A 26013-nucleotide genomic window follows, 5' to 3' on the forward strand; every position below is an offset into this window, starting at 1 on the left:
CCCGGACTCCTGGGTCCCTCCTGAACTCCCGGGACCCCCGGGACCGCCCCAGAGCCCCCTGGGACCCCTGTAGGGGGCAGCTGTGAGGGGGGGGGGGTCTATGGGATGGGGGGTTCTATGGGGTGTGGGCTCTATAGGGACTCTATAGGGGGCTCTATAGGGCTCTATAGGGGTCCGTGGGTCCCATCGCCCACTGAGGCTGCTGATGCTGAAGTTTTATTGCTGGGGGGTCCCCGTTGCCCCCCCACGCGGGGGGCGGGGTCACACGGGGTCACACGGGGGGGGGGGGGGGGGCCGTCACAGTTCAGGTTCCGGTTTCACAGTCAGTTCCGGGGGGCGGGGCCGAGGGCGGGGCCAGCGGAGGGTGCGGCCGCCAGGGGCGTGGTCGGAAGAGCGCGCGAGGGGGCGTGGTTAGGGAATGGGCGTGGCCAGCGGAGGGTGCGGTCGATGGGGGCGTGGTCGGCAGAGCGCGAGGGGGCGGGGCCAAGGGCGGGGCCCTCGGGGGCGTGGCCAGCAGAGTGCGTGAAAAGGGGGCGTGGCCAGAGAGGGGCGGAGCCGAGGAAAGGTGTGGCCGGCGGGGGCGTGGTCGGCAGATAACGAGGGGGCGTGGCCAGCGGGGGGCGTGGCCAGCAGAGCGGGTGAAGGGGCGTGTCCAGTAGAGCGCGTGAGGGGGAGCGTGGTTGGTGGGGGCGTGGCCAGCGGGGGGCGTGGCTGTAAAAAGGGCGTGGTTTGTGGAGGGCATGGCAGAACTTGTGGTGGGCGGAGCCAGAGAGGGGCGGGGCCAGCAGAGGGCGGGGCCAGGGAGCCCCACACATGTGCCCCCCCACCACAGCCCCACAGGGAATTTGGGGCGGTTCCTGGGGGGTCTCAGGGTCCCCCCACATCCCTGGGGGGCTCAGGGGTCCCTGTGGCCCCAGGGGGTCCTGGGGGGGGCTCAGGGGTCTCAGGGGTCCTGGGGGGTCCCAGGGGGTCCTGGGGGGTCCTGGTGCTCCTGAAGCTGCGCTGGAGGCTCCGGAGCTCGGCCCGGAGCTGCTGCTGGGCCTGCTGGCCCTGCCCCACACATTGACCCACAGATCAGACCCTGCCCCACACATTGACCCACACATCAGACCCTGCCCCACACATTGACCCACAGATCAGACCCTGCCCCACGCATTGACCCACAGATCACACCCTGCCCCACGCATTGACCCACAGATCAGACCCTGCCCCACACATTGACCCACAGATCACACCCTGCCCCACACACTGACCCACAGATCACACCCTGCCCCACACACTGACCCACAGATCACACCCTGCCCCACACATTGACCCACACATCAGACCCTGCCCCACACATTGACCCACAGATCAGACCCTGCCCCACACATTGACCCACACAGACCCCCAGTGCTCCCCCAGCCCCCCCGCACCCCTCAGCCCCACAGTGCCCCCCAGCCCCATCGTGACCCCCCAGCCCCACACCGCCCCCCCCAGCCCCATGGCGCCCCCCATCCCCCATCCCATCCCCCACCTCGTGCAGGTCCCCCTGCAGCCGCCTCAGCGCCGCCTCCAGCTGCGCCACCTTCTCCGAGAGACCCCGGGACCTGGGGGAGGGGGGACCGTCACCCCTCCCCCCCCACACCCCCATCCCCAACCCCCCCATCACCCCTCCCCCCCCACACCCCCACCCCAACCCCCCCATCACCCCTCCCCCACCCACACCCCCATCCCCCCAGAACCTCCCCCATCCCCCACCCACACCCCCATCCCCCACCCACACCCCCAGACCCCCCCCAGTGTCCCCCAGAACCCCCTGGCCCCCCCCATAGACCCCCCCATCCCCCCCAGTGTCCCCCCATCCCCCATAGAAACCCCCATCCCCCCATCCCCCCCAGTCACCCCCAGAACCCCCCCAGTGTCCCCCAGAACCCCCAGTGTCCCCCATCCCCCACCGACACCCCCATCCCCCCCAGGCCTCCCCAGTGTCCCCTTTGTCCCCCCATCCCCCCCCAGTGTCCCCTTTGTCCCCCCATCCCCCCCAGTGTCCCCTTTGTCCCCCCATCCCCCCCCAGTGTCCCCTTTGTCCCCCCATCCTCACCGGTCGGGGGTGCTCGGGGGGTCCCCGTTGCCGGGGGGGTCCCCGTTGCCGGGGGGGCCCCTGGGGCCGCCCCTCCCCCTCCCCCCCGCCAGCGCCTCCAGCACCGAACTGCAGGCCGAGGCCAAGCGGGCGATGGCGTCCCACTCGGGGTCAAGGTCACCGGGCCCCGGCAGCACTGGGGGGACACGGGGACAGGGACAGGGGGACAGGGACATGGGGACACCCCTGGGGACATGGGGACAGGGACATGGGGACATCACAGGGGACATGGCGACATCACAGGGACAGGGGGACATCACAGGGACAGGGGGACATCCCTGGGGACATGGGGACAGGGACATGGGGACATCACAGGGACATGGGGACATCACAGGGGACATGGGGACAGGGACATGGGGACATCACAGGGACATCACAGGGACATGGGGACATCATGGGGACATCACAGGGACAGGGGGACAGGGACATGGGGACATGGGGACATCACAGGGACATGGGGACACCCCTAGGACATTGGGCACATGGGGGGGACACAGGGGGGAAACGGGGACATGGGGACACCCCAGGGGACACAGGGGGGGACACAGGAGGGGACACGGGGGGGGGACACGGGGGGACAGGGAGGGACACAGGGGGGGACAGAGGGGACATGGGGGGGCCAGGGGGGACAGAGGGGACATGGGGGCCGGGGGGGCCACTCACGCCTGCCCAGCGACGGCCGCAGCGCCAGGGGGGGTCCGGGCTCAGGGGGGGACGCGGGGACCCCGGCGTCCGGGGGGGGGCCCTGAGGACGGGGGGGTCAGTGGGGACATGGGGGGGTCACGGGGGGGTCACGGGGGGTCACGGGGTCACTCACCGGGGGGCGGGGCCGGTGCGGCAGCAGGAGGTCAGGGGTGGGGTCAGCCAGGGGCCGCCTGGGGTCACCGAGGGGTCACGGTCAGAGTTGGGGTCACCGAGGGGTCAGGGGGTTCCCAGGGCATTGGGGGTCCCAGGGGGTCCTGTGGGTCTGGGGGGTCCCAGGGGTCTGGGGGGTCCTGTGGGTCTGGGGGGTCCCAGGGGTCTGGGGGGTCCTGTGGGTCTGGGGGGGTCCTGTGGGTCTGGGGGGTCCCAGGGGTCTGGGGGGTCCTGTGGGTCTGGGGGGTCCCAGGGGTCTGGGGGGTCCTGTGGGTCTGGGGGGTCCCAGGGGTCTGGGGGGTCCCAGGGGTCTGGGGGGGTCCCGGGGGGTCCTGGGTGTCACTCACGGGCTGGGGGGGGTCCCAGGGGGTTTTGAGGTCCCAAGGGGGTTTTGGGGTCCCAGGGGTCTGGGGGGGTTCCCAGGGGTCTGGGGGGTCCTGGGGTCACTCACAGGCTGGGGGGGCTTGGGGTCCCCGCCCGGGGTCAGGGGGGTCCCAGAGGTTCCCAGGGGGTTTGGGGGGTCTGGGGGCGTCCCAGGGAATTTGGGGGATCCCGGGGGGTCCCAGGGGCTTGCGGGAGTCCCAGGGGTTCCCAGGGGCTTTGGGGGGTCCCAGGAGATTTAGGGGGGTCCCAGGGGTCCGAGGGGGTCCCGGGGGTCCCTCACGGGCTGGGGGGGGTTTGGGGTCCCAGGGGGTTTTTGGGGTCCCGGGGGTCACTCACGGGCTGGGGGGGCCGGGGGGGGTTTTGGGGTCCCCCCCGGGGGGCTGGGGGGGGCTCTCCTGGGCCAGCGCCAGCGAGCGCAGCAGCTGCAGCGTTTGGGGGCGCAGCCCCCCCGGGGCCCCCCCGGCGCCATCGTCGCTGTCACCGACGTCCCCGATGTCCCCAACGTCCCCAATGTCACCAACGTCCCCAACGTCCCCGATGTCCCCAACGTCCCCGGTGTCCCCAACGTGCCCAACGTCCCCGATGTCACCGACGTCCCCAATGTCCCCGGGGTCCCCGACGTCCCCAATGTCCCCGACATCCCCGATGTCCCCGATGTCCCTGATGTCCCCAATGTCCCCCACGTCCCCGCTGTCCCCATCGGAGCCGCCGCTGTCCCCGCTGTCCCCATCGTCCCCCGAGCCGCTGCTGTCCCCGATGTCCCCGATGTCCCCGGTGTCCCCTCCCCCGCCCCGGCCCCGCTCCAGTGACAGCGCGTACAGCTCCGAGAAACTCCTGGGGACACGGGGACACGGGGGATGGGGACATGGGGGGGATGGGGACATGGGGACATTGGGGGACATGGGGGGGATGGGGACATGGGGGGGATGGGGACATGGGGACATTGGGGGACATGGGGGGGATGGGGACATGGGGGACATGGGGGACATTGGGGGGGATGAGGACACATGGGGGGATGGGGACATGGGGACACCTGAGTGTCCTGGTCCTGTTTCTGTTTGTCCCCCATGTCCCCCCCACCCCCCAATCCTCCCCCCACCCCCCCACCCCCCATCCCCCAACCCCCCCACCCCCCCATGCTCCCCCCATCCCCCCCACCCCCAACCGCCCAATCCCCCAACGCCCCCCAGCCCCCAATCCTCCCCCCACCCCCAATACCCCCCATCCCCCCACCCCCCCATGCTCCCCCCATCCCCCCACCCCCAACCGCCCAATCCCCCCATGCCCCCCAGCCCCCAATCCTCCCCCCACCCCCAATACCCCCCATCCCCCCACCCCCCATGCTCCCCCCCACACCCCTGATCCCCCAACCCCCCCACCCCCCATGCTCCCCCCCTACCCCCCACACACTCCCCATCCCCCCATCCCCCAATCCCCCCCCATGCTCCCCCCACCCCCAATACCCCACATCCCCCACCCCCCCCGCTCCCCCCCTTCCCCCCCCGCCCCCCCCACCTCCTGGGCCGCCCGCGGCTCTCGGGGGGCAGCACGGTCAGGCTGAGCTTGGGGGCCCCGCGCAGGAGGCGGCGCAGGCGGTGGCGCCGCAGCCCCGCCAGGGGGCGCCCGTTGGCGCGGAGCACGCGCGCGCCCGGCGCCAGCCCCGCGGTCTCGGCGAACGAGAAGCGCGCGACCCACGTCACCACGCCCGCGCCGTCCACGCGGAACCCGCGCGCGCCCGACGGCCCACGCGGCAGCGCCAGCTCCCGCGCCTCGCACCCGCGGGTCACGGCCTGGGGGGGGGGGAGGGGGGGAGGGGTCAGTGACCCGGGGGGACCCCCACGTGACCCCCACACTGACCCCACGTGACCCCCACACTGACCCCCAAGGGACCCCCACACTGACCCCACGTGACCCCCTGGGGACCCCCACACTGACCCGGGGCGACCCCATGGGGACCCTGACATTGACCTGGGGTGACCCCCAGGGGACCCCCACACTGACCTGGGGTGACCCTGACATTGACCCGGGCTGACCCCATAGCAACCCTGACATTGACCTGGGGTGACCCCTGTCACATTGTTCCCCCAGTTCTACCGCTCATTGCCCCCATCCCCACCCCATTGCCCCCATCCCCACCCCATTGCCCCCATTTCCCGCCCCATTGCCCCCCATTCCCCCCATTTCCCCGCCCCACCGCCCCCCATCCCCCCCCATCCCCACCCCATTTCCCCGCCCCCCCGCCCCCTCCCCCCCCACCCCCCCCTCCCCCCCTCCCCCCCCACCCCCCCCTCCCCCCCTCCCCCCCTCACCTGCAGCCTCCTCACGACCTGGGGGGCGGCGCCGGGCGGGAGGCGCAGCGCGAGCCGCCCCCCCGCCCCGTGGAACAGCGCGAGCCGCCCCTCCCCGAAGCTCCAGCCCAGCACGTCCCGGCACGCGCAGCTGAACAGCGCCCCGCCCCCCCCCGCCCCCGCCCCGCCCCGCGCCACCAGCACCACGCGCTCCGCCGCCACCCCCAGCAGGCACCGCGCCCCGCCCCCCCCGCCCGCCCCCTCCACCCGCGCCCCCCACACCAGCGCCCCCGCCACCACCCCTGCCCCGCCCCCCTCCGCCCCGCCCCCCCCCCGGCGCCGCCCCCCCGCCCCGCCCCCCAGCGCCGCGAGCCCGCGGGGGGGCTGCGCCAGGGGGGGCCCGGCCGCGTGCGCCCCCAGCAGCTCGCGCAGGTACTGGGCCCGCGTGCGCGCGGCCATGGCCCCCAGGCGCCCCCCCCGCGCCGCCGCGTTCTCCCCGTTGATCGCCTTGGCCACCAGGAACTCGCGCAGCCCCGCCCCCCCCCGGAACACGGCCCCCGGCGGCAGCGGCGGCCCGAAGGGGGGGGCGTCCGAGGGGCGAACCACGGCCACCCTGGGGGGGGGGCACGGTCAGGGGCCCCCGGAATGGGACAGACCCGGAGAGACCCCCCCCGGAATGGGACAGACCCGGAGAGACCCCCCCCACCTGGGAAATGGGACAGACCCCCCCAGAATAGGAAACCCCCCCCCCCGGAGACACCCAGGACCCCCAGAACCTACAGGAGGGTGGGGCTTGCAGGGGGCGGGGCTCCTAGAGGGGTGGGGCTTGCACGGGGGTGTGGCTTGGGGGGGGCGGGGCTCCTACAAGGGCGGGGCTTACACGGGGGTGTGGCTTGGGGGGGCGGGGCTCCTACAAGGGCGGGGCTTTCACGGGGGTGTGGCTTGGGGGGGCGGGGCTCCTACAAGGGCGGGGCTTACACGGGGGTGTGGCTTGGGGGGGCGGGGCTCCTACAAGGGCGGGGCTTACACGGGGGTGTGGCTTGGGGGGGCGGGGCTCCTACAAGGGCGGGGCTTACACGGGGGTGTGGCTTGGGGGGGCGGGGCTCCTACAAGGGCGGGGCTTACACGGGGGTGTGGCTTGGGGGGGCGGGGCTCCTACAAGGGCGGGGCTTACACGGGGGTGTGGCTTGGGGGGCGGGGCTCCTACAAGGGCGGGGCTTTCACGGGGGTGTGGCTTGGGGGGGCGGGGCTCCTACAAGGGCGGGGCTTTCACGGGGGTGTGGCTTCCCGGGGGCGGGGCTCCTACAAGGGCGGGGCTTTCACCGGGGTGTGGCTTGGGGGGGCGGGGCTCCTACAAGGGCGGGGTTTACACGGGGGTGTGGCTGGGGGGGCGGGGCGTACACAGGGGCGGGGCTTCTACAAGGGCGGGGCTCCCCAGCCCCTCTGGATCCCCCATGACTCCCGATGACCCCACCCACCCTATGACCCCCATGACCCCGTGACTCCATGACCCCCATGACCCTGTGACCCCCCATGACCCCATGACCCCTCCATGACCCCATGACCCTGTGACCCCCATGATCCCCCATGACCCTGTGACCCCATGATCCCCCATGACCCTGTGACCCCATGACTCCCCATGACCCCGTGAGCCCCCATGACCCCTGTGACCCCATGACTCCCCATGCCCCCATGACCCCCCAGTGACCCTGTGACCCCCCGTGACCCCCTGACCCCCCGTGCCCCCACCGGTAGTCGCGGGGGGGCCGCTCGCGCACGACGAGGAACACGTGCTGGAAATGGGAGCGCAGGGCGCGGGGGGAGAACGGGCGGGCCCCCTCCTCCTGGAACACGATGGTCACGATGTCGTTCCCGATGTGGCGCTTGCGCAGCAGCTGGGGGGGGACACCCCGAAATGAGCACATGGGGGGGGGGACACCCCAAAGTGAGCACAACAGGGGGGGACACCCCGAAAATGAGCACAACGGGGGGGGACACCCCGAAATGAGCCCATGGGGGGGGACACCCCGAAATGAGCCCATGGGGGGGGACACCCCGAAAATGAGCACATGGGGGGGGACACCCCGAAATGAGCCCATGGGGGACACCCCGAAGCGAGCCCAGCGGGGGGTGGGGTGAAGGGCGGCACAACGGGGACCCCCCCCTGGTCCCACGAACTCCCCCCGGCCCCCCAGGACCCCCTGTGACCCTGTGACCCCCCCGTGACCCCTGACCTGCTGGGGGTTGTGGGGGGTGAAGGGCAGCATGGTGCACACGTGGAACATCACCCGGACCACCCCGTGACCCCGTGACCCCCCATGACCCCGTGACCCCTGACCTGCTGGGGGTTGTGGGGGGTGAAGGGCAGCATGGTGCAGACGTGGAACATCACCCGGACCACCCTGTGACCCCGTGACCCCCCGTGACCCCGTGACCCCCATGACCCCGTGACCCCTGACCTGCTGGGGGTTGTGGGGGGTGAAGGGCAGCATGGTGCACACGTGGAACATCACCCGGACCACCCCGTGACCCCGTGACCCCCCGTGACCCCGTGACCCCCCATGACCCCGTGACCCCCCCGTGACCCCTGACCTGCTGGGGGTTGTGGGGGGTGAAGGGCAGCATGGTGCACACGTGGAACATCACCCGGACCACCCCGTGACCCCGTGACCCCCCGTGACCCCGTGACCCCCCGTGACCCCGTGACCCCCCATGACCCCGTGACCCCTGACCTGCTGGGGGTTGTGGGGGGTGAAGGGCAGCATGGTGCACACGTGGAACATCACCTCGTAGCCGTGGTACCGCGTGTACAGGGAGTGCGTGCCCGTCGAGTCCGCTGGGGGCGGGGGCAGGGCCGCGTCACCCCCGGCCCCACGGCCACGTCACCCCCGGCCCCACGGCCGCGTCACCCCCGGCCCCACGGCCACGTCACCCCCAGCCCCACGGCCACGTCACCCCCAGCCCCATGGCCACATCACCCCCGGCCCCACAGCCACGTCACCCCCCGGCCCCATGTCCCATGTCCCCATATCCCCCCTGTCCCATGTCCCCATGTCCCCCTGTACCCTCATGTCCCCCATGTCCCCATGTCCCCATATCCCCCCTGTCCCATGTCCCCATATCCCCCATGTCCCCGTGTCCCTGTGCCCCCCCATGTCCCCATGTCCCCTGTCCCCCATCTCCCCATGTCCCCCATGTCCGTCTGTCCCCCCCCCCATGTCCGTCTGTCCCACTCACTGCGCGTGTCCAGCTGGGCTCTGTAGTGGGGGAACCCCCCGTGCCCCCCATGTCCGTCTGTCCCCCCCATGTCCGTCTGTCCCCCCATGTCCGTCTGTCCCCCCCCCATGTCCGTCTGTCCCACTCACTGCGCGTGTCCAGCTGGGCTCTGTAGTGGGGGAACCCCCTGTGCCCCCCATGTCCCCCATGTCCGTCTGTCCCCCCCATGTCCGTCTGTCCCCCCCTGTCCGTCTGTCCCCCCCCGTCCGTCTGTCCCACTCACTGCGCGTGTCCAGCTGGGCTCTGTAGTGGGGGAACCCCCGCAGCCGCACGCGCGTCCCCAGGAGCCCCAGGAAGCGCGAGAAGGGGGCCCCGGCCCCCCGGTTGTTGTACATCTCCTCCTCCGAGCCCTGCCCCCCCCGGCAGTACAGCACCCCCACCTTGCGCTGGAAACACAGCTGGGGTACGGGGTCAGGGGGTCAGGGGGTCATGGGGTCACGGGGGTCACGGGGGTCCCCATGTCCCCTGCCCCCCCCGGCAGTACAGCACCCCCACCTTGCTCTGGAAACACAGCTGGGGGGAGTACGGGGTCAGGGGGTCAGGGGGTCACAGGGGTCAGGGGGTCACAGGGGTCATGGGGTCACAGGGGTCACGGGGGTCACAGGGTCACGGGGTCACAGGGGGTCATGGAGGTCACAGGGGTCATGGGGATCACAGGGTCATGGGGTCACAGGGGGTCGTGGGGGTCACAGGGGTCATGGGGGTCACAGGGTCATGGGGTCACAGGGGTCATGGAGGTCACAGGGGTCATGGGGATCACAGGGTCATGGGTCACAGGGGGTCGTGGGGGTCACAGGGGTCATGGGGGTCACAGGGTCATGGGGTCACAGGGGGTCGTGGGGGTCACAGGGGTCATGGGGGTCACAGGGTCATGGGGTCACAGGGGGTCGTGGGGGTCACAGGGGTCAAACAGGGGGGTCATGGTGGGGTCACAGGGTCACAGGGGGTCACATGGGGGGTTCATGGTGGGGTCACAGGGGGGGTCACACAGGGATCGGCCCCCAGAGACACACGGACCCCCCATGGACCCCCATGGACCCCCATGGACCCCCACGGACACACCCCCCGTGTGAGCCCCGCCCCGAGCCACACCCTGACCAAGCCCCGCCCCACGTGCCACACCCTATCAAGCCCCACCCTCACTAAGCCCCGCCCCTGCGCCACACCCTCCCAAGCCCCACCCCTCTGCCACACCCTAACCAACCCCACCCTCACTAAGCCCCGCCCACGTACCACACCCTAACAAGCCCCGCCCTCCCAAAGCCCCACCCTCCCAAGCCCCGCCCCATGCGCCCGCCCTCCCAAGTCCCACCCAACGCGCCCCACCCTCCCAAGCCCCGCCCCCCGCGCCCCGCCCCCCGGCCCCGCCCACGGACCCCCTGCTCGTCCAGCTTGAGCAGCGTGTCGGGCACGGCGGGGGAGGGGCGGGCGGGGCGCAGCGCCCCCACCCCCAGCCCGGGCAGCAGCAGCTCCAGCAGCCTGCGGGGGGGGGCGCCCCTCCCCCCGGCCGGCAGCGCCTCCTCCAGGACGGACGCGCGCAGCGCGCGCAGCTGGGGGCGGGGCCAGCTCAAACCCCGCCCCCGGCCCCCCCGATAGAGCCCCCCCCAAACCCCCAGCCCTGACCCCCCCGACCCCCATCGCCCCCCAGCACCCCCTGGGGAGCCCCCCAAGCCCCTTTTGGGGACCCCCCCCCCCCGGCCCCTGTTCCCCCCCTGACCCCACTGGCCACACAGGACCCCCCCAGGGTCCTTTTGGGGACCCCCCGAGCCCCCCCATCCCCCCCCAAACCCCCCGCCCTTACACTCCCAGGACCCCCCCAGTCCCCCCTCATCCCCCCCACATCCCCCCCCGCCCCCCCGCCCCCCTGGCCTCCCCCAGCCCCCCATCCGCACCCCCCCCACCCCCCTAGCACCCCCAGCCCCCCCACCTGGGCGCAGCGCAGGACGAGCCCCAGCACCCCCCAGCACCCCCGGACCCCCCAGCACCCCCAGCACCCCCAGCCCCCCCCAGCGCCCCCACCTGGGCACAGCGCAGGATGAGCCTCAGCAGCCCCAGCCCCCCCAGCCCCCCCAGCCCCCCCCAGCACCCCCAGCGCCCCCACCTGGCTGCAGCGCAGGATGAGCCTCAGCAGCCCCCCCCCGCCTTTGTCCTCGCGCCGCAGGGAAACGGCGACCGGGCCCAGGCGGGGGTCCTCCCCAAGGAAGTTCTGGTGCTCTGGGGGGACACACGGACACCCGTGGACACACGGACACCCAGGGACCCCCCCATGGACACACGGACACCCATGGACACATGGACACCCAGGGACCCCCCCATGGACACACGGACACCCAGGGACACACGGACACCCAGGGACACACAGACACCCCCTATGGACACACGGACACCCATGGACACACGGACACCCAGGGACCCCCCCATGGACACACGGACACCCATGGACACACAGACACCCAGGGACCCCCCCATGGACACACGGACACCCATGGACACACGGACACCCCCTATGGACACACAGACACCCCCTATGGACACACGGACACCCATGGACACACGGACACCCATGGACACACGGACACCCAGGGACACACAGACACCCCCTATGGACACACAGACACCCATGGACACACGGACACCCCCTATGGACACACAGACACCCCCTATGGACACACGGACACCCATGGACACACGGACACCCCCTATGGACACACGGACACCCATGGACACATGGACACCCCCATGTTCACACAAGCACCCCGCCCCCCCATTGTGCCCCCCCCCGCTGTTCCCCCCCCGTGCCCCCACACTGTGCCCCCCCATTGTGCCCATGACGCCCCGCCCCCCGAGTCTCCCAGGCCCCGCCCCCCCGCGGCCCCGCCCCCCGCGTCTCCCAGGCCCCGCCCCCCAGCGGCCCCGCCCCCGCGCCCCCCCCGAGGCCCCGCCCCCCAGCGGCCCCGCCCCCGCGGCCCCGCCCCCGTCCCTCCCAGGCCCCACCCCCCGAGGCCCCGCCCCCCGTGTCTCCCAGGCCCCGCCCCCCCGAGGCCCCGCCCCCCGCGCCTCCCAGGCCCCGCCCCCCGAGGCCCCGCCCCCCGCGCCCCACCTTTCCCGTAGAAGAAGCGCCGGTAATAATCGGCGCCCGCGTCGCTGTGCTCGATGGGGTGGGGGGGCCGCCCCCCCGGCGCCGGCTCCTCCAGCACCGCCACGGCCGCGGGGGGGAGCTGCGCGGGGCCCCCCCGGGGGCGCCCCCCCCGCCCCCCGCCCGTCTCGCAGCAGAAGCGGGGGCAGCTCAGCACCAGCGCCTCGGGGTCCGGGGGGGGCGCCCCAGGCTCCGCCCCCTCGCCCTCGGGGGGGGGGTCGAGGTGCGCGGCCGAGGCCCCCGAGGTGGGGGCGGGGGGCGCGGGGGGGGGCTCGTCCGGGTCGAACAGGATGCTCTGCACGTCGTAGTGGGCGAGGAGGGGGCTCCAGGGGGGGCGGGGGAAGTCATCGGGGTCCCCCCCCGCATCGGGGGCCGCCCCCCCCTCCCCCTCCAGCCCCAGCAGCAAGAGGGGGTCGTGGAAACGGGGGGAGGGGGGGGGGCCCGGGGAGGGGGGGGGCGAGGGGACCCCCCCGGGGGGGAAGGGGGAGGGGGGGGGCCGGGCCGAGGGGCCCCGCATCTTGCGGAGGAAAAGGTCGTCGGATTGCATGGCCCCCCCGGGACCCCCCCGAACCCTCAGGGACCCCCCGGGACCCCCCAAAGTCTCAGGGACCCCCTCAAACCCTGAGGGACCCCCCGAGTCCCCCCGAACCCTCAGGGACCCCCCAAACCCTCAGGGACCCCACGGGACCCCCCTCCCGCCCCCCCCACCAGGACCCCCCACAACCAAACCCGAGGAGTCCGTTTGTCAATGGGAGCGTGGGAACGGGCCCCGCGCCCTGATTGGCTGCCCCGGGACTCCCGCGCGCGGGAGCTCCGCCCCCTGTTCCCACGCTCCCCCCGCCCGGGCCGGGTCAATGGAGGGGACGGGAGCCGGAGGGGGACACGGGGCTGCGGCGCTCGCTCGGGGACCTGGGGGGGACACGGGGGTCAGGGTGGGGGGGATATGGGGGTCAGTGTTGGGGGGCATGGGGGTCAGGGGGGGGGGACACGGGGGTCAGTGGGGGGGGACAAGGGGGTCAGTGTGGGGGGGACACGGGGGTCAATGTGGGGGGGACATGGGGGTCAGTGTTGGGGGGCATGGGGGTCAGGGTGGGGGGGACACGGGGGTCAGTGGGGGGGGACAAGGGGGTCAGTGTGGGGGGGACACGGGGGTCAGTGTGGGGGGCATGGGGGTCAGTGTGGGGGGGACACGGGGGTCAGTGTGGGGGGGACACGGGGGACAGTGTGGGGGACACATGGGGGTCAGTGCAGGGGGACATGGGGGTCAGTGTGGGGGGGACATGGGGGTCAGTGTGGGGGGATCCCCTCATTGCCCCCCCCAACCCCCGCTGTGCCCCCCCGGCTCCTTGGGGGGGTCTGGGGGAGTTCGGGGGGGGAGCCGGGGTGGGGGAGGGGTCCCCCCTCCCGGACGCCTGGGTCCCCCCTCCCGGACGCCTGGGTCCCCCCTCCCGGACGCGGGCGGTTTCCTGCCCTACGGGAAGTGGCGCCCGACGGCCCCCCCGCCCCTCCCCCCCAGTGCTGCCCCCTCCCCGAACTGCCCCCCCCGAACTGCCCCCCCCCCGAGGATCCCCCCACCCTGAGCCCCCCTGACCCCGTGAACCCAGGCGTCCGAGGGACCCAGGCGTCCGGGCCCCTCCCTCCCCCCATTAAGGACCCCGGCGTTGGGTGTGGGGGGGAGGGGGCCTGAGGTCGTGACCCCGTGCAACGGCCTCGCACGAGGGGTCTTGCACGAGATGGGGTCACGTGGGTGCGTGCGCCCTCGTGCAACGACCCCCCCCGCGTGCAACGAACCCCCGCGTGCAACGACCCCCCCGCGTGCAAAGCCCTCGTGCAAGCGCCCCCCCCCCCGTTTCACCCCCTCTCGCCCCTACCTCCGGTCCCTCGTGTCCCTGTGACCCGCGTGGGGGGACCCAGGCGTTCGGGGAGGGGACCCAGGCGTCCGGGGAGACCCAGGAGTGTGGGGGGGGACCCAGGCGTTCGGGAGGGGACCCAGGCGTTCGGGACCCGCCGCCGGAGCTGGGAGGGGACCCAGGCGTCCGAGCTTCCCCCCCCCGCCCCCGCCCTTCCCCTCCGGCGCCGCTTCCTCTCGCCAGAGAGAACCCAGGCGTCCGGGGGGGACCCAGGCGTCCGGGAGCGGGGACCCAGGCGTCCGGGAGGGGGGGACCCAGGCGTCCGGGGGGGGTCCCAGGTGTCCCGGAGGGGGGACCCAGGCGTCCGGGAGCGGGGACCCAGGCGCCCGCCCCCCCGGTTGGGAAAACACGAGACGCGACTTTTTGAACCGTTTTTTGTTCTTTTTGACGTCATTTGTATCGAACCCCCCCCCAAAACCCCGAATCCAAACCGGGGGGGGTCGGCAGCCCAGGGGGCGTTGGGAGGGGGGTGGAGGTCCCATGGCGGGGGGGGCACCGAGGGGCTCGTGGCTTTGGGGGGGGGGCACAGGGGTCGAGGGGCGCGTGCAGACCCCGGGGATCCCAAAACCCCCCCAGCCCCCCCCCGGGGACCCCCCCTCCCCCCCCCCCCCCCGGCTCGTGCTCCGGAGCGCGCGCGCCCGCGCCTCTGACGTCACGCACGCGCGCGGGGTGCGGGGGGAACCGTTAAAGAAGCGCGCGGCGCGCGAGGGCCACGCCCACTCCCTCCCGCCCCACCCTCGGGCGGGACCCACGCATGCGCGGTGCGCGCGGGACGACCCGGGGGGCGGGGCCGGGATCCCCCTCCCCGCGGCCACAGCGCCCCCCAGCGGCGGCGGGGGGGACACACCGGGAGGGGGGGGGAGGTCACCCCGTTATCGCGCACCCCCCCCCCCCCCAGCAGTGACCCCACGGTGACCCCCGCGCTGCACCCCCCCCCCCCGCTCCCACCCGTGTCCCGCGGCCCCCCCTCGTGTCCCCCCCTCCTCCCCCCCCCGGGCGTCCGGTCCCGAGTGTGCGCGGCCCCCACCCCCGCGTCCGGTCCCCCCGGTCCCGCCCCGTCCGGTCCCTTTGTCCCGGTGACAATGCCCGCCCCGCCCCCTCCCGCCGCCGCGCCCGGGGCCGCACGGGCCCCCCCCAGCACCGGGGTCGCCGCAGCCGCCGCTTCTCCCCCCCCAGCACCGGCGCCACCGGCGGGACCAGGCGGGGACGCGCGGGGGCGGGGACGCGCGGGGGCGGGGACGCGCGGGGGGGGGCGGGGGGACCGGGGGAGGGGACGGCGCGGGGGGGCTGGTGCGGCCGGGGGGGCGGAGGGACCCGCGGGGCCTGGAGGGGCCATAGGGACCTGTAGGGACCTCCTGAGACCTATAGGGGCCATAGGGATCCGCTGGGACCTATAGAGGCATTAGGGACCCCCCGGGAGCTATAGGGACCATCAGGACCTATAGGGGCCATAGGGACCCGCTGGGACCTGTAGGGACCCCCTGAGACCTATAGGGGCCATAGGTACCCCCTGGGACCTTTAGGGAACCCCTGAGACCTATAGGGGCCATAGGGACCCCCTGGGACCTATAGGGGCCATAGGGACCCCCTGGGACCTCTAGGGACCCCCTGAGACCTATAGGGACCTGCGGGGCCTATAGGGGCCATAGGGACCCCCTGGGACCTGTAGGGACCCCCTGGGACCTGTAGGGACCCGCAGGGCCTATAGGGGCCATAGGGACCCCCTGGGACCTGTAGGGACCAGAGAGACCCACAGGGACCTATAGAGGCATCAGGGACCCCCCGGGAGTTATAGGGGCCATCGGGACCTATAGGGGCTATAGGGACCCCCCGGGAGCTATAGAGACCAGAGAGACCCCCCCAGGAGCTATAGGGACCATCGGAATCTATAGGGCCCATAGGGCCCCCCTGGGACCTGTAGGGACCAGAGAGACCCACGGGGGGCCTATAGGAGCCATTGGGACCTACAGGAGCTATAGGGACCCCCTGGGACCTATAGGGGCCACAGGGACCCCCTGGGAGCTATAGGGGCCATTGGGACCTACAGGGGCTATAGGGACTGCCAGGGACCATGGAGACCCACGGGGGCCTATGGGAGCCATAGAGATCACTGGGGACCTATAGGGACCAGGGAGACCCACGGGGACCTATAGGAGCCATAGGCATCCCCTGGGACCTATAGGGACCAGGGAGACCCGCAGGGGCCTATAGGAGCCATAGGCATCCCCTGGGACCTATAGGGACCAGGGAGACCCGCAGGGGCCTATAGGAGCCATAGGGATCCCCCGGGACTTATAGGAGCCATAGGGATCACTGGGGACCTATAGGGACCATAGAGACCCGCAGGGGCCTATAGGAGCCATAGGGATCCCCTGGGACCTATAGGGTCCAGGGAGACCCACGAGGACCTATAGGAGCCATAGGGATCACCGGGGACCTATAGGGACCATAGAGACCCACAGGGACCTATAGGCCCCCCCAGCACCTGCAGGACCCCCCTGGGACCCACAGACCCCCCCAGCACCCATAGAATCCATAGGGTCCCCCAGCACCGCTTGGGGGGGAGGGGGAGCGCCCATGGAGTCCCGTTCCCCCTCCCCTTCCCCTCCCCCTTCCCCCCGGGGGGGGTCGCGCTCCCCCTCCCCCCCCTTCACGTTACCGGGGGGGTCCCCGGGGGGGTCCCGCTCCCCCCTCCCCCCCCTTCACGTTACCGGGGGGGTCCCCGGGGGGGTCCCCGTCCCCTCCCCCCTCCCCCCACTCCCCATTACCGGGGGGTTCCCCAGGGGGTTCCCCGGGGGGGTCCCCGGGGGGGTCCCCGCCCCCGTCCCCTCCCCCCTCCCCGCCGCCCGGCCCCCCCCCCCCGCGTGCGCTTCTCGGAGCTGCGCCTGCGCGAGCAGATCGGCGCGGGGGGGTTCGGGCGCGTGTTCCGGGGCTCGTGGCGGGGGGGGGGAGGTGGCGGTGAAGGTGTCGCGGGGGGGGGAGGGGGGGGACGCGGCGCTGCGGCGCGAGGCGGCGCTGCACGCGCGCCTGCGCCACCCCAACGTGGTGGCGCTGCGGGGGGTGTGCCCCGGCCCCCCCCGCCTCTGCCTCGTCATGGAACTGGCCGCGGGGGGGCCGCTGTCCAGGGTGCTGGCGGCCGGCGCGCCCCCGGGCCCCCCCGCGCTGCTGCTGGACTGGGCGCGCCAGGTGGCGGCGGGGATGCGGTACCTGCACGGGGGGGGGGCACGGCGGCGCCCCCCTGCTGCACCGGGACCTCAAGTCCAGCAACGGTGAGGGGGTTGGGGGGCATGGGGGGGGTGGGGGGACATGGGGACATGGGGACATGGGGATATGGGGATGCGGTACCTGCACGGGGGGGGGGCACGGCGGCGCCCCCCTGCTGCACCGGGACCTCAAGTCCAGCAACGGTGAGGGGGGGCGGGGGGACATGGGGGGGTATGGGGACATGGGGACATGGGGGGATGTGGGGGGGCCATTGGGGTACATTGGGGATCATAGGGGCATTGAGAGAGACACACGTGGTGGGGACAGTGGGGGGACAAGGGGGACAGGGACAGACGTGGGGGGGCATGGAGGGGGGACCGGGGGGGGTGGGGACACGGAGAGGGGACCCAGGGGGTGGGGACGTGGAGAGGGGAGCCGGGGGTTCCCATCCGGGGGTGTCCCCGCCCCCGGTGCCCCCCCCGATGACCCCGCCCCCGGCCCCGCCCCCAGTGCTGCTCTCGCGGCCGCTGCGCGGTGACGTCACGGGGGTGACGCTGAAGATCTCGGACCTGGGGCTGGCGCGCGAGTGGCAGCGAACGACCCGCATGAGCGGGGGGGGCACCTACCCCTGGATGGCGCCCGAGGTCATCCGGGCCTCGCGCTTCTCCCGCGGCAGCGACGTGTGGAGGTGGGGTCACGGGGTCACGGGGTCACCGCGGGGTCACCATGGGGTCACTGGGGTCATCCGGGCCTCGCGCTTCTCCCGCGGCAGCGACGTGTGGAGGTGGGGTCACCGCGGGGTCACGGGGTCACCGCGGGGTCACCGCGGGGTCACTGGGGTCATCCGGGCCTCGCGCTTCTCCCGCGGCAGCGACGTGTGGAGGTGGGGTCACCGCGGGGTCACGGGGTCACCGCGGGGTCAGGCACCATGGGGTCACTGGGGTCATCCGGGCCTCGCGCTTCTCCCGCGGCAGCGACGTGTGGAGGTGGGGTCACGGGGTCACGGGGTCACCGCGGGGTCACCATGGGGTCACTGGGGGTCATCCGGGCCTCGCGCTTCTCCCGCGGCAGCGACGTGTGGAGGTGGGGTCACGGGGTCACCGCGGGGTCACGGGGTCACCGCGGGGTCACCATGGGGTCACTGGGGTCATCCGGGCCTCGCGCTTCTCCCGCGGCAGCGACGTGTGGAGGTGGGGTCACGGGGTCACGGGGTCACCGCGGGGTCACGGGGTCACCGTGGGGTCACTGGGGTCATCCGGGCCTCGCGCTTCTCCCACGGCAGCGACGTGTGGAGGTGGGGTCACAGGGTCATGGGGTCACCACGGGGTCACCATGGGGTCAGGCACCATGGGGTCACTGGGGTCATCCGGGCCTCGCGCTTCTCCCGCGGCAGCGACGTGTGGAGGTGGGGTCACGGGGTCACGGGGTCACCGCGGGGTCACTGGGGTCATCCGGGCCTCGCGCTTCTCCCGCGGCAGCGACATGTGGAGGTGGGGTCACGGGGTCACCGCGGGGTCACAGGGTCACCGCAGGGTCACGGGGTCACCATGGGGTCACTGGGGTCATCCGGGCCTCGCGCTTCTCCCACAGCAGCGACGTGTGGAGGTGGGGTCATGGGGTCACGGGGTCACCGCGGGGTCACGGGGTCACCATGGGGTCAGTTACCGTGGGGTCACTGTGGGGTCACTGTGGGTCACTCTAGGGTCACTATGGGGGGTCCCAGCGCGTGGGGTTCAGCGCCGGACGCCTGGGTCCCTGTGCGTGGGGGTCACTCTGGGGTCACTATGGGGTCACTCTAGGGTCACTATGGGGTCACTATGGGGGGGGGGGCCCTGCTCATGGGGGTCACTCTAGGGTCACTAGGGGGTCACTGTAGGGTTACTATGGGGTCACTCTAGGGTCACTATGGGGTCACTATGGGGTCACCATAGGGTCACTGTGGGGTCACTATGGGGTCGCTCTAGGGTCACTCTAGGGTCATTATGGGGTCACTCTAGGGTCACTATGGGGTCACTATGGGGTCACTATGGGGTCGCTCTAGGGTCACTCTAGGGTCACTATGGGGTCGCTATGGGGTCACTATGGGGTCACTCTAGGGTCACTCTAGGGTCACTCTGGGGTCACTCTAGGGTCACTATGGGGTCACCGTAGGGTCACTGTGGGGTCACTGTGGGGTCCCTAGGGGGTCCCGGCGCGTGGGGGTCGGTGCCGGACGCCTGGGTCCCCGCAGCTTCGGGGTGCTGCTGTGGGAGCTGCTGACCGGGGAGGTTCCGTACCGGGGGCTCGAACCGCTGGCCGTGGCCTACGGGGTGGCCGTGAACAAGCTGACCCTGCCCGTCCCCTCGGGCTGCCCCCCCCGCTGGCGCGGCTCATGGCAGGTGGGGGGGCCACATCGGGGCCCTGGGTTGGGGGGCCTGGACGCCTGGGGCACTCCTGGGTCCCCTGGGGCACTCCTGGGTCCCTTGGGGCATTCCTGGGTCCCCTGGGGCATTCCTGGGTCCCCTGGGGCACTCCTGGGTTGGGGGGGGAGGTGAGAGGAGCCCAGATGCCAGGGTCCCTTTTTGGGGGGTGGGGGGGTGCCGGGACACCTGAGTCCCCTGTGGGGCATTCCTGGGTCCCCCGGTGCACTGCTGGGTCCCCTGGGGCACTCCTGGGTTCCCTGGGGCATTCCTGGGTCCCCGGGGCATTCCTGGGTCCCCTGGGGCACTCCTGGGTTGGGGGGAGAGGTGAGAGGAGCCCAGATGCCAGGGTCCTATTTTGGGGGGTGGGGGGATCCCCGGACACCTGGGTCCCCCGTGGGGCATTCCTGGGTCCCCTGGGGCATTCCTGGGTCCCCCTGGGCACTCCTGGGTCCCCTGGGGCACTCCTGGGTCCCCCGGGGCACTCCTGGGTCCCCCTGGGCACTCCTGGGTCCCCGGGGCACTGCGGGACCCCGGACGCCTGGGTCCCCGCAGCGTGCTGGGCGCAGGACCCCCACGGGCGGCCGGGGTTCCCGAGCATCGAGCGGCGCCTGGGGGCGCTGCAGCCGGGGGGGCTGGGGCCCCCCGAGTCCTTCCCGTCCCGGCAGCTGAGCTGGCGCCGCGAGGTGCAGGGGCTGTTCCAGGAGCTGCGCGACAGGGACAAGGTGACCGGGACCCCGCGGACACCCCCGGGACACCGGGGACACCCCCAGGGACACCCCCAGGGACACCACGGACACCCCCAGGGACACCCCCGGGGACACCCCCGGGGACACTTGGGGACACCCCCAGGGACACCCCCAGGGACACCCCCAGGGACACTTGGGGACAGCCCCAGGGACACCCCCGGGGACACCCCCGGGGACACTTGGGGACACCCCCAGGGACACCCCCAGGGACACCCCCGGGGACACTTGCGGACACCCCCGGGGACACCGGGGACACCCCCGGGGACACCCCCAGGGACACTTGGGGACAGCCCCAGGGACACCCCCGGGGACACCCCCAGGGACACTTGGGGACACCCCCAGGGACACCCCCAGGGACACCCCCAGGGACACTTGGGGACACCCCCAGGGACACCCCCAGGGACACCCCCAGGGACACTTGGGGACACCCCCGGGGACACTTGCGGACACCCCCGGGGACACCCCCGGGGACACCCCCAGGGACACTTGGGGACAGCCCCAGGGACACCCCCGGGGACACCCCCAGGGACACTTGGGGACACCCCCAGGGACACCCCCGGGGACACCCCCAGGGACACTTGGGGACACCCCCAGGGACACCCCCGGGGACACCCCTGGGGACACTTGGCGACACCCCCAGGGACACCCCCAGGGACACCCCCAGGGACACCCCCAGGGACACTTGGGGACATCCCCAGGGACACCCCCAGGGACACCCCCAGGGACACTTGGGGACACCCCCAGGGACACCCCCAGGGACACCCCCAGGGACACCCCCGGGGACACCGGGGACACCCCCAGGGACACCCCCAGGGACACCCCCAGGGACACCTGGGGACACCCCCAGGGACACCCCGGGCGTCCCCCCAGGGTGGGCCCGATCCTGGCCCGGGGTGGTGGGGGGGTGTCCCCGCGTGTCCCCACGTCCCCAGGTCCCCGTGCCATCGCGTGTCCCCAAGTCCTCGTGTCCCCCCGTGTCCCCCGACGTCCCAATGCCCCCTGTGACCCCACTGTCCCCACTGATCCCAGCACCCCCACTGATCCCAACGCCCCCATTGACCCCCATGTCCCCATCGCCCCCATTGTCCCCACTGTCCCCATTGCCCCCACTGTCCCCATCGCCCCCAATGTCCCCACTGTCCCCATTGCCCCCAATGTCCCCATTGCCCCCACTGTCCCCATCACCCCCAATGTCCCCACTGTCCCCATTGCCCCCACTGTCCCCATCGCCCCCAATGTCCCCACTGTCCCCATTGCCCCCAATGTCCCCATTGCCCCCATCGCCCCAAATGTCCCCATCGCCCCCATCACCCCCAATGCCCCCATCGCCCCCATCTCCCCCATCGCCCCCAATGCCCCCATTGCCCCCAATGTCCCCATCGCCCCCATCGCTCCCATCGCCCCCATCACCCCCAATGTCCCCATTGCTCCCATCGCCCCCATCACCCCCAATGCCCCCATCGCCCCCATCGCCCCCATTGCCCCCATCGCCCCCATCGCCCCCATCACCCCCAATGCCCCCATCGCCCCCATTGACCCCATTGCTCCCATCGCCCCCATTGCCCCCAATGCCCCCAGTGTCCCCATTGCTCTCATCACCCCCATCACCCCCATCGCCCCCATCGCCCCCATCACCCCCAATGTCCCCATCGCCCCCATTGCCCCCATCACCCCCAATGCCCTCATTGACCCCAATGCCCTCATCACTCCCATTGTCCCCATCGCCCCCATTGTCCCCATCGCCCCCAATGTCCCCATCGCTCCCATCGCCCCCAATGCCCCCATCGCCCCCAATGCCCCCATCGCCCCCAATGTCCCCATTGCCCCCATCACCCCCATCACCCCCAATGCCCCCATTGCCCCCATCACCCCCATCACCCCCATCGCCCCCATCGCCCCCAATGCCCCCATCGCCCCCATCGCCCCCATCGCCCCCATCGCCCCCAATGCCCCCATCACCCCCAATGTCCCCCTCGCCCCCTCGCCCCCTCGCCCCGACGTCCGCGGTGTCCCCAGGAGCTGGTGACGCGCTCCGAGCGCCTGCAGCAGCGCGAGGCCGCGGTCGCGCGCCGGGAGCTGGAGCTGCTGGAGCGGGAGCTGAGCCTCCTGCTGCGCGGCCCCCCCCGCGCCCCCCCCGGGACCCCCAGGCGCCGCCGGGGACCCCAGTTCCGCAGGAGGGGCCCCCCCGGGAGCATCGGGGCCCCCCGGGGTACGGGGGGGAATTGGGGGCAAGGGGGGGTGCGGTGGGTTCGGGGGGGGGTTGGGGGACCCTGGGGGGGCCGGGGGGCGCTGGGGGGGGAGGAGGATTGGGGGGCTTGAGACTTTGGGGGGACCCAGAGAATGTGGGGGGTCTGGGGGGGTCTGGAGAGCTCTGGGGGGGTGTGGGGGGCTCGGGGGATCTGAGGGGTCTGGGGGGCTCTGGGGGCTCTTGGGGGGGCCTCGGGAGTTTTGGGGTGTCAGGGGGGGTCTGGGGGGCTCTGGGAGCTCTTGGGGGGTCTGGGGCTCTGGGGGGGTCTGGGACGTATTGGGGTTTTGGGGGGGCTCTGGGGTTTCGTGGGTCTCTGGGGTGTTGGGGGGTCTGGGGGCTCTGGGAGGCCCTGGGGGTTTTGGGGTGTCGGGGGGGCTCTGGGGGGTGTGGGGGGTATTGGGGTTTCGTGGGTCTCTGGGGTGTTGGGGGGGTCTGGGGGCTCTGGGGGGTGTGGGGGGTATTGGGGTTTTGGGGGGCTCTGGGGTGTCGGGGGGGTCTGGGGGCTCTGGGAGGCCCTGGGGGGTTTTGGGGTGTCGGGGGGGGTGGGGGCTCCCCTGACCGCCCCTCCCCCCGCAGACTTCAAGCACCGCCTGACGGTTCAGGCGGCCCCGGGGGGGGACCCCGAAAGCCGCGACCCCCAGGAGGGGCCGGGGGGGGGGTCCCCGCCCTTCCCCCGCCTGCGCGCCATCCAGCGTGAGTGACGTCATCGGGGTGACGTCATTTGGGGGGGGGGGGTGTTTTGTGATGACGTCACACAGTGTTGGGTGTGACATCACGATGACATCACAATGACATCACCCCCCCCCAGTGGAGCCGGAGGAGGAGGAGCCGCCGTGGGGAAGGGGCGGAGCCAACAACGGCAGGTGGGGGCTGGGGGTCCTGACCCCCCGCTCGGACTCCTGGGTCCCTCCCGAACTCCTGGGTCCCTCCCGAACTCCTGGGTCCCCCCAGATGCCTGGGTCCCCCCACATGCCTGGGTCCCTCCCGAACTCCTGGGTCCCTCCCAAATTCCTGGGTCCCCCCAAACTCCTGGGTCCCTCCCGAACTCCTGGGTCCCCCTGAACTCCTGGGTCCCCCCAGATGCCTGGGTCCCTCCCAAATTCCTGGGTCCCTCCGAACTCCTGGGTCCCTCCCGAACTCCTGGGTCCCCCCGGACGCCTGGGTCCTCCCGCAGGTGGCGCCCACACCCAGACGAGCCCCCCCGGACCCCCGACAGTGAGGAACTGAGCCCGGGGGACACGACCCCCAATGGTGAGTCTGGGGGGTCCCGGGGTTGGGGGAATCACGGGGTAGGGGTCCCTAGGTTGGGGTGCCCTGGGTTGGGGTCCCAGGGTGGGGGGTCCATGGATTGGGGTCCCAAAGGTGGGGGTCCCTGGGGGGGGTCCCGGGGTGCACCTGGGGGTCTTGGGGTGGGGGTTCCCAGGGTGGGGGTCCTGGGGTTGAGGGTCTTGGGGTGGGGGGGTCCCTGAGTTGGGGTCCCTGGGGTTGGGGTTCCCGGGAGGGTCCTGGGATGGGGGGTCACAGGGTGGGGGTCCCGGGGTGGGGGGGTCCCTGGGTTGGGGTCCCTGGGGGGGTCCCGGGGTGGGGGTCCCTGGGGGGTCCCGGGGTGCGCGTGGGGGTCTCGGGGGGGTGCGCTGACCGCCCCTCCCCCCAGGTGAGGCCGAGGAGCCGCGCGGGGGGGGGTCCCGGGGGGGGACCCCTCGGCTGCTGCGCCGGGCGCTGCTGCGGGGGTCGGCGCTGCTGGCGTCGCTGGGGCTGGGGGGGCAGCGCGACACCACCCCCCCCCGCAGCGCGCCCCCCTCCCCCCGCGCCCCCCGCGCCCCGGGGTCCCCGCAGCTCAGCCCACCCGGGACCCCCGAGAGCCCCGGGACACCCGAGATGGGGGGCACCCGGACGCCTGGGTCCCCCAGTCCAGGGGGCGCCCGGACGCCTGGGTCCCCTGAACCAGGGGGCGCCCGGATGCCTGGGTCCCCCATTCCAGGGGGTGCCCGGACGCCTGGGTCCCCTGAACGAGGGGGCACCCGGATGCCTGGGTCCCCCATTCCAGGGGGTGCCCGGACGCCTGGGTCCCTCAGTCCAGGGGGCGCCCGGACGCCTGGGTCCCCTGAGTTGGGAGGTCCCCGGACGCCTGGGTCCCCGGAACAAGGGGGCGCCTGGAGCCCCAGGACCCTGAAGTTGAGTTTGCCCGTGACCCCCAAGCTGGGGGGCGCCCGGACGCCTGGGTCCCCTGGGACCCCCAAGCTGGGGGGCGCCCGGACGCCTGGGTCCCCCGATCCAGGAGGCGCCCGGATGCCTGGGTCCCCTGGGACCCCCAAGTTGGGGGGCGCCCGGACGCCTGGGTCCCCCGATCCAAACCGAGTCCGGATCCCCAAGAGCCCCGGGTGGGGTGAGTGGGGCTGGGGGGCTGGGGGGCAGTTGTGGGTCTGTTATGGGCCTGGGGGGGTTATGGGGCAGTTGTGGGGCTGGGGGGGCTATGGGGCAGTTGTGGGGCTGGGGGGGGCTATGGGGCAGTTGTGGGGCTGGGGGGGGCTATGGGGCAGTTGTGGGGCTGGGGGGGCTATGGGGCAGTTGTGGGGCTGGGGGGGGCTATGGGGCAGTTGTGGGGCTGGGGGGTCCCCATGACCTCCTGACCCCTCCCCTCCCCCCCAGGCCCCGCCCTGCCCAGTCCCCCCCCCCTCCCCCCGCCCCCCCGGCCCCCCCGGCCCCACGGGGCGGCCCCGCCCCTCCCCCCACCGCCCCCGCATCGACCCCTGGAGCTTCGTGTCCGCGCGACCCCGCGACCTCCGACCCCCCGGCGACCCCCGTGCCGGCCAATGAGCGGCCGCGACCCGTGGGCGGGGCAGGAAGTCCCGCCCCCTGCAGGGAACGCCCCGCCCCCTCTGCGGCGTGACGGACAGCTGGCGACCAGGAGGCCCCGCCCAGTCACGTGCCTCACAGGCGGGCGCGAAGGGCGTGGCAGGAAGCCCCGCCCACTTCTGGCAGGGGAACCCAGGAAGCCCCGCCCTCCATTAATGGCGGGAACAGGAGGTCCCGCCCCCATCCATGGGGCGAAATGGGAAGTCCCGCCCCCGTTGGGCGGAAACAGGAAGCACTGCCCCATGGGGGGGAAAACAGGAAGTCCCGCCCCCTGTGGTGGGGGGAAGCGGAAGCCCCTCTGATGGGACAAACCGGAAGTCCCGCCCCCTTGGGGGGGGGGGCTGATCAGACACTGGAGGGGGGTTCGCGACCCCTCCCCCGCCACGTGGGGGGAGGGGCAAATGGAGCCAAATAAACACTTGAGACCCCCCCCAGAGCCGCCTCCTGCGCCCCTGGGGGGGACCCAGGCGTCCGGGAGGGACCCAGGCGTCCGGGAAGGACCCAGGAGTTCGGGAGGGACCCAGGAGTTCGGGGGGGACCCAGGCGTCCGGGGGGGACCCAGGCGTCCGGGGAGGGACCCAGGAGT

General features: G+C 73.1%; 2 protein-coding genes across 2 annotated transcripts; one reads left to right on the plus strand and one right to left on the minus strand.

Moving 5' to 3' along the window:
• Positions 1 to 200: 200 nt before the first annotated feature.
• On the minus strand, positions 201 to 12691 carry SIPA1 (signal-induced proliferation-associated 1). The gene is made up of 14 exons (XM_071801446.1): positions 12026 to 12691; positions 11027 to 11139; positions 10302 to 10475; positions 9149 to 9323; positions 8382 to 8485; positions 7399 to 7544; positions 5671 to 6262; positions 4877 to 5151; positions 3698 to 4195; positions 2940 to 2997; positions 2786 to 2867; positions 2084 to 2258; positions 1517 to 1589; positions 201 to 1050 (listed from the first exon to the last, which is right to left on the minus strand). The coding sequence occupies exons 1-14, from the start codon at positions 12606 to 12608 to the stop codon at positions 868 to 870; spliced, it is 3231 nt and encodes a 1076-aa protein (XP_071657547.1). The 5' UTR covers positions 12609 to 12691; the 3' UTR covers positions 201 to 867.
• Positions 12692 to 16397: 3706 nt separating this feature from the next.
• On the plus strand, positions 16398 to 25861 carry LOC139826259 (uncharacterized; the record flags this gene model as incomplete). Its single annotated transcript, XM_071801459.1, is given in 13 exon segments — positions 16398 to 16913; positions 16915 to 17196; positions 17198 to 17240; positions 17686 to 17863; positions 19406 to 19527; positions 19530 to 19553; positions 20130 to 20299; positions 22340 to 22532; positions 23148 to 23264; positions 23380 to 23434; positions 23746 to 23822; positions 24226 to 24957; positions 25221 to 25861. Coding segments are annotated over 13 exon segments (3018 nt in total), but the record flags the coding sequence as incomplete, so codon positions are not given.
• Between the last annotated feature and the right edge of the window lie 152 nt (positions 25862 to 26013).

Source organism: Patagioenas fasciata, chromosome 39, assembly GCF_037038585.1.
Source record: "Patagioenas fasciata isolate bPatFas1 chromosome 39, bPatFas1.hap1, whole genome shotgun sequence".
Taxonomy (NCBI): Eukaryota; Metazoa; Chordata; class Aves; order Columbiformes; family Columbidae; genus Patagioenas; species Patagioenas fasciata.

Bases quoted from the DNA above. Each gene is read 5' to 3' on its own strand.
- SIPA1 (XM_071801446.1), bottom strand. From the start codon at position 12,608: ATGCAATCCGACGACCTTTTCCTCCGCAAGATGCGGGGCCCCTCGGCC. The intron at 1,590-2,083 runs GTGAGGATGGGG...CCCCTCCCCCAG, and splicing joins CCCCCGAGCACCCCCGACCG to GTCCCGGGGTCTCTCGGAGA. The intron at 1,051-1,516 runs GTGGGGGATGGG...TGTGTGGGGCAG, and splicing joins TGCAGGGGGACCTGCACGAG to GGCCAGCAGGCCCAGCAGCA.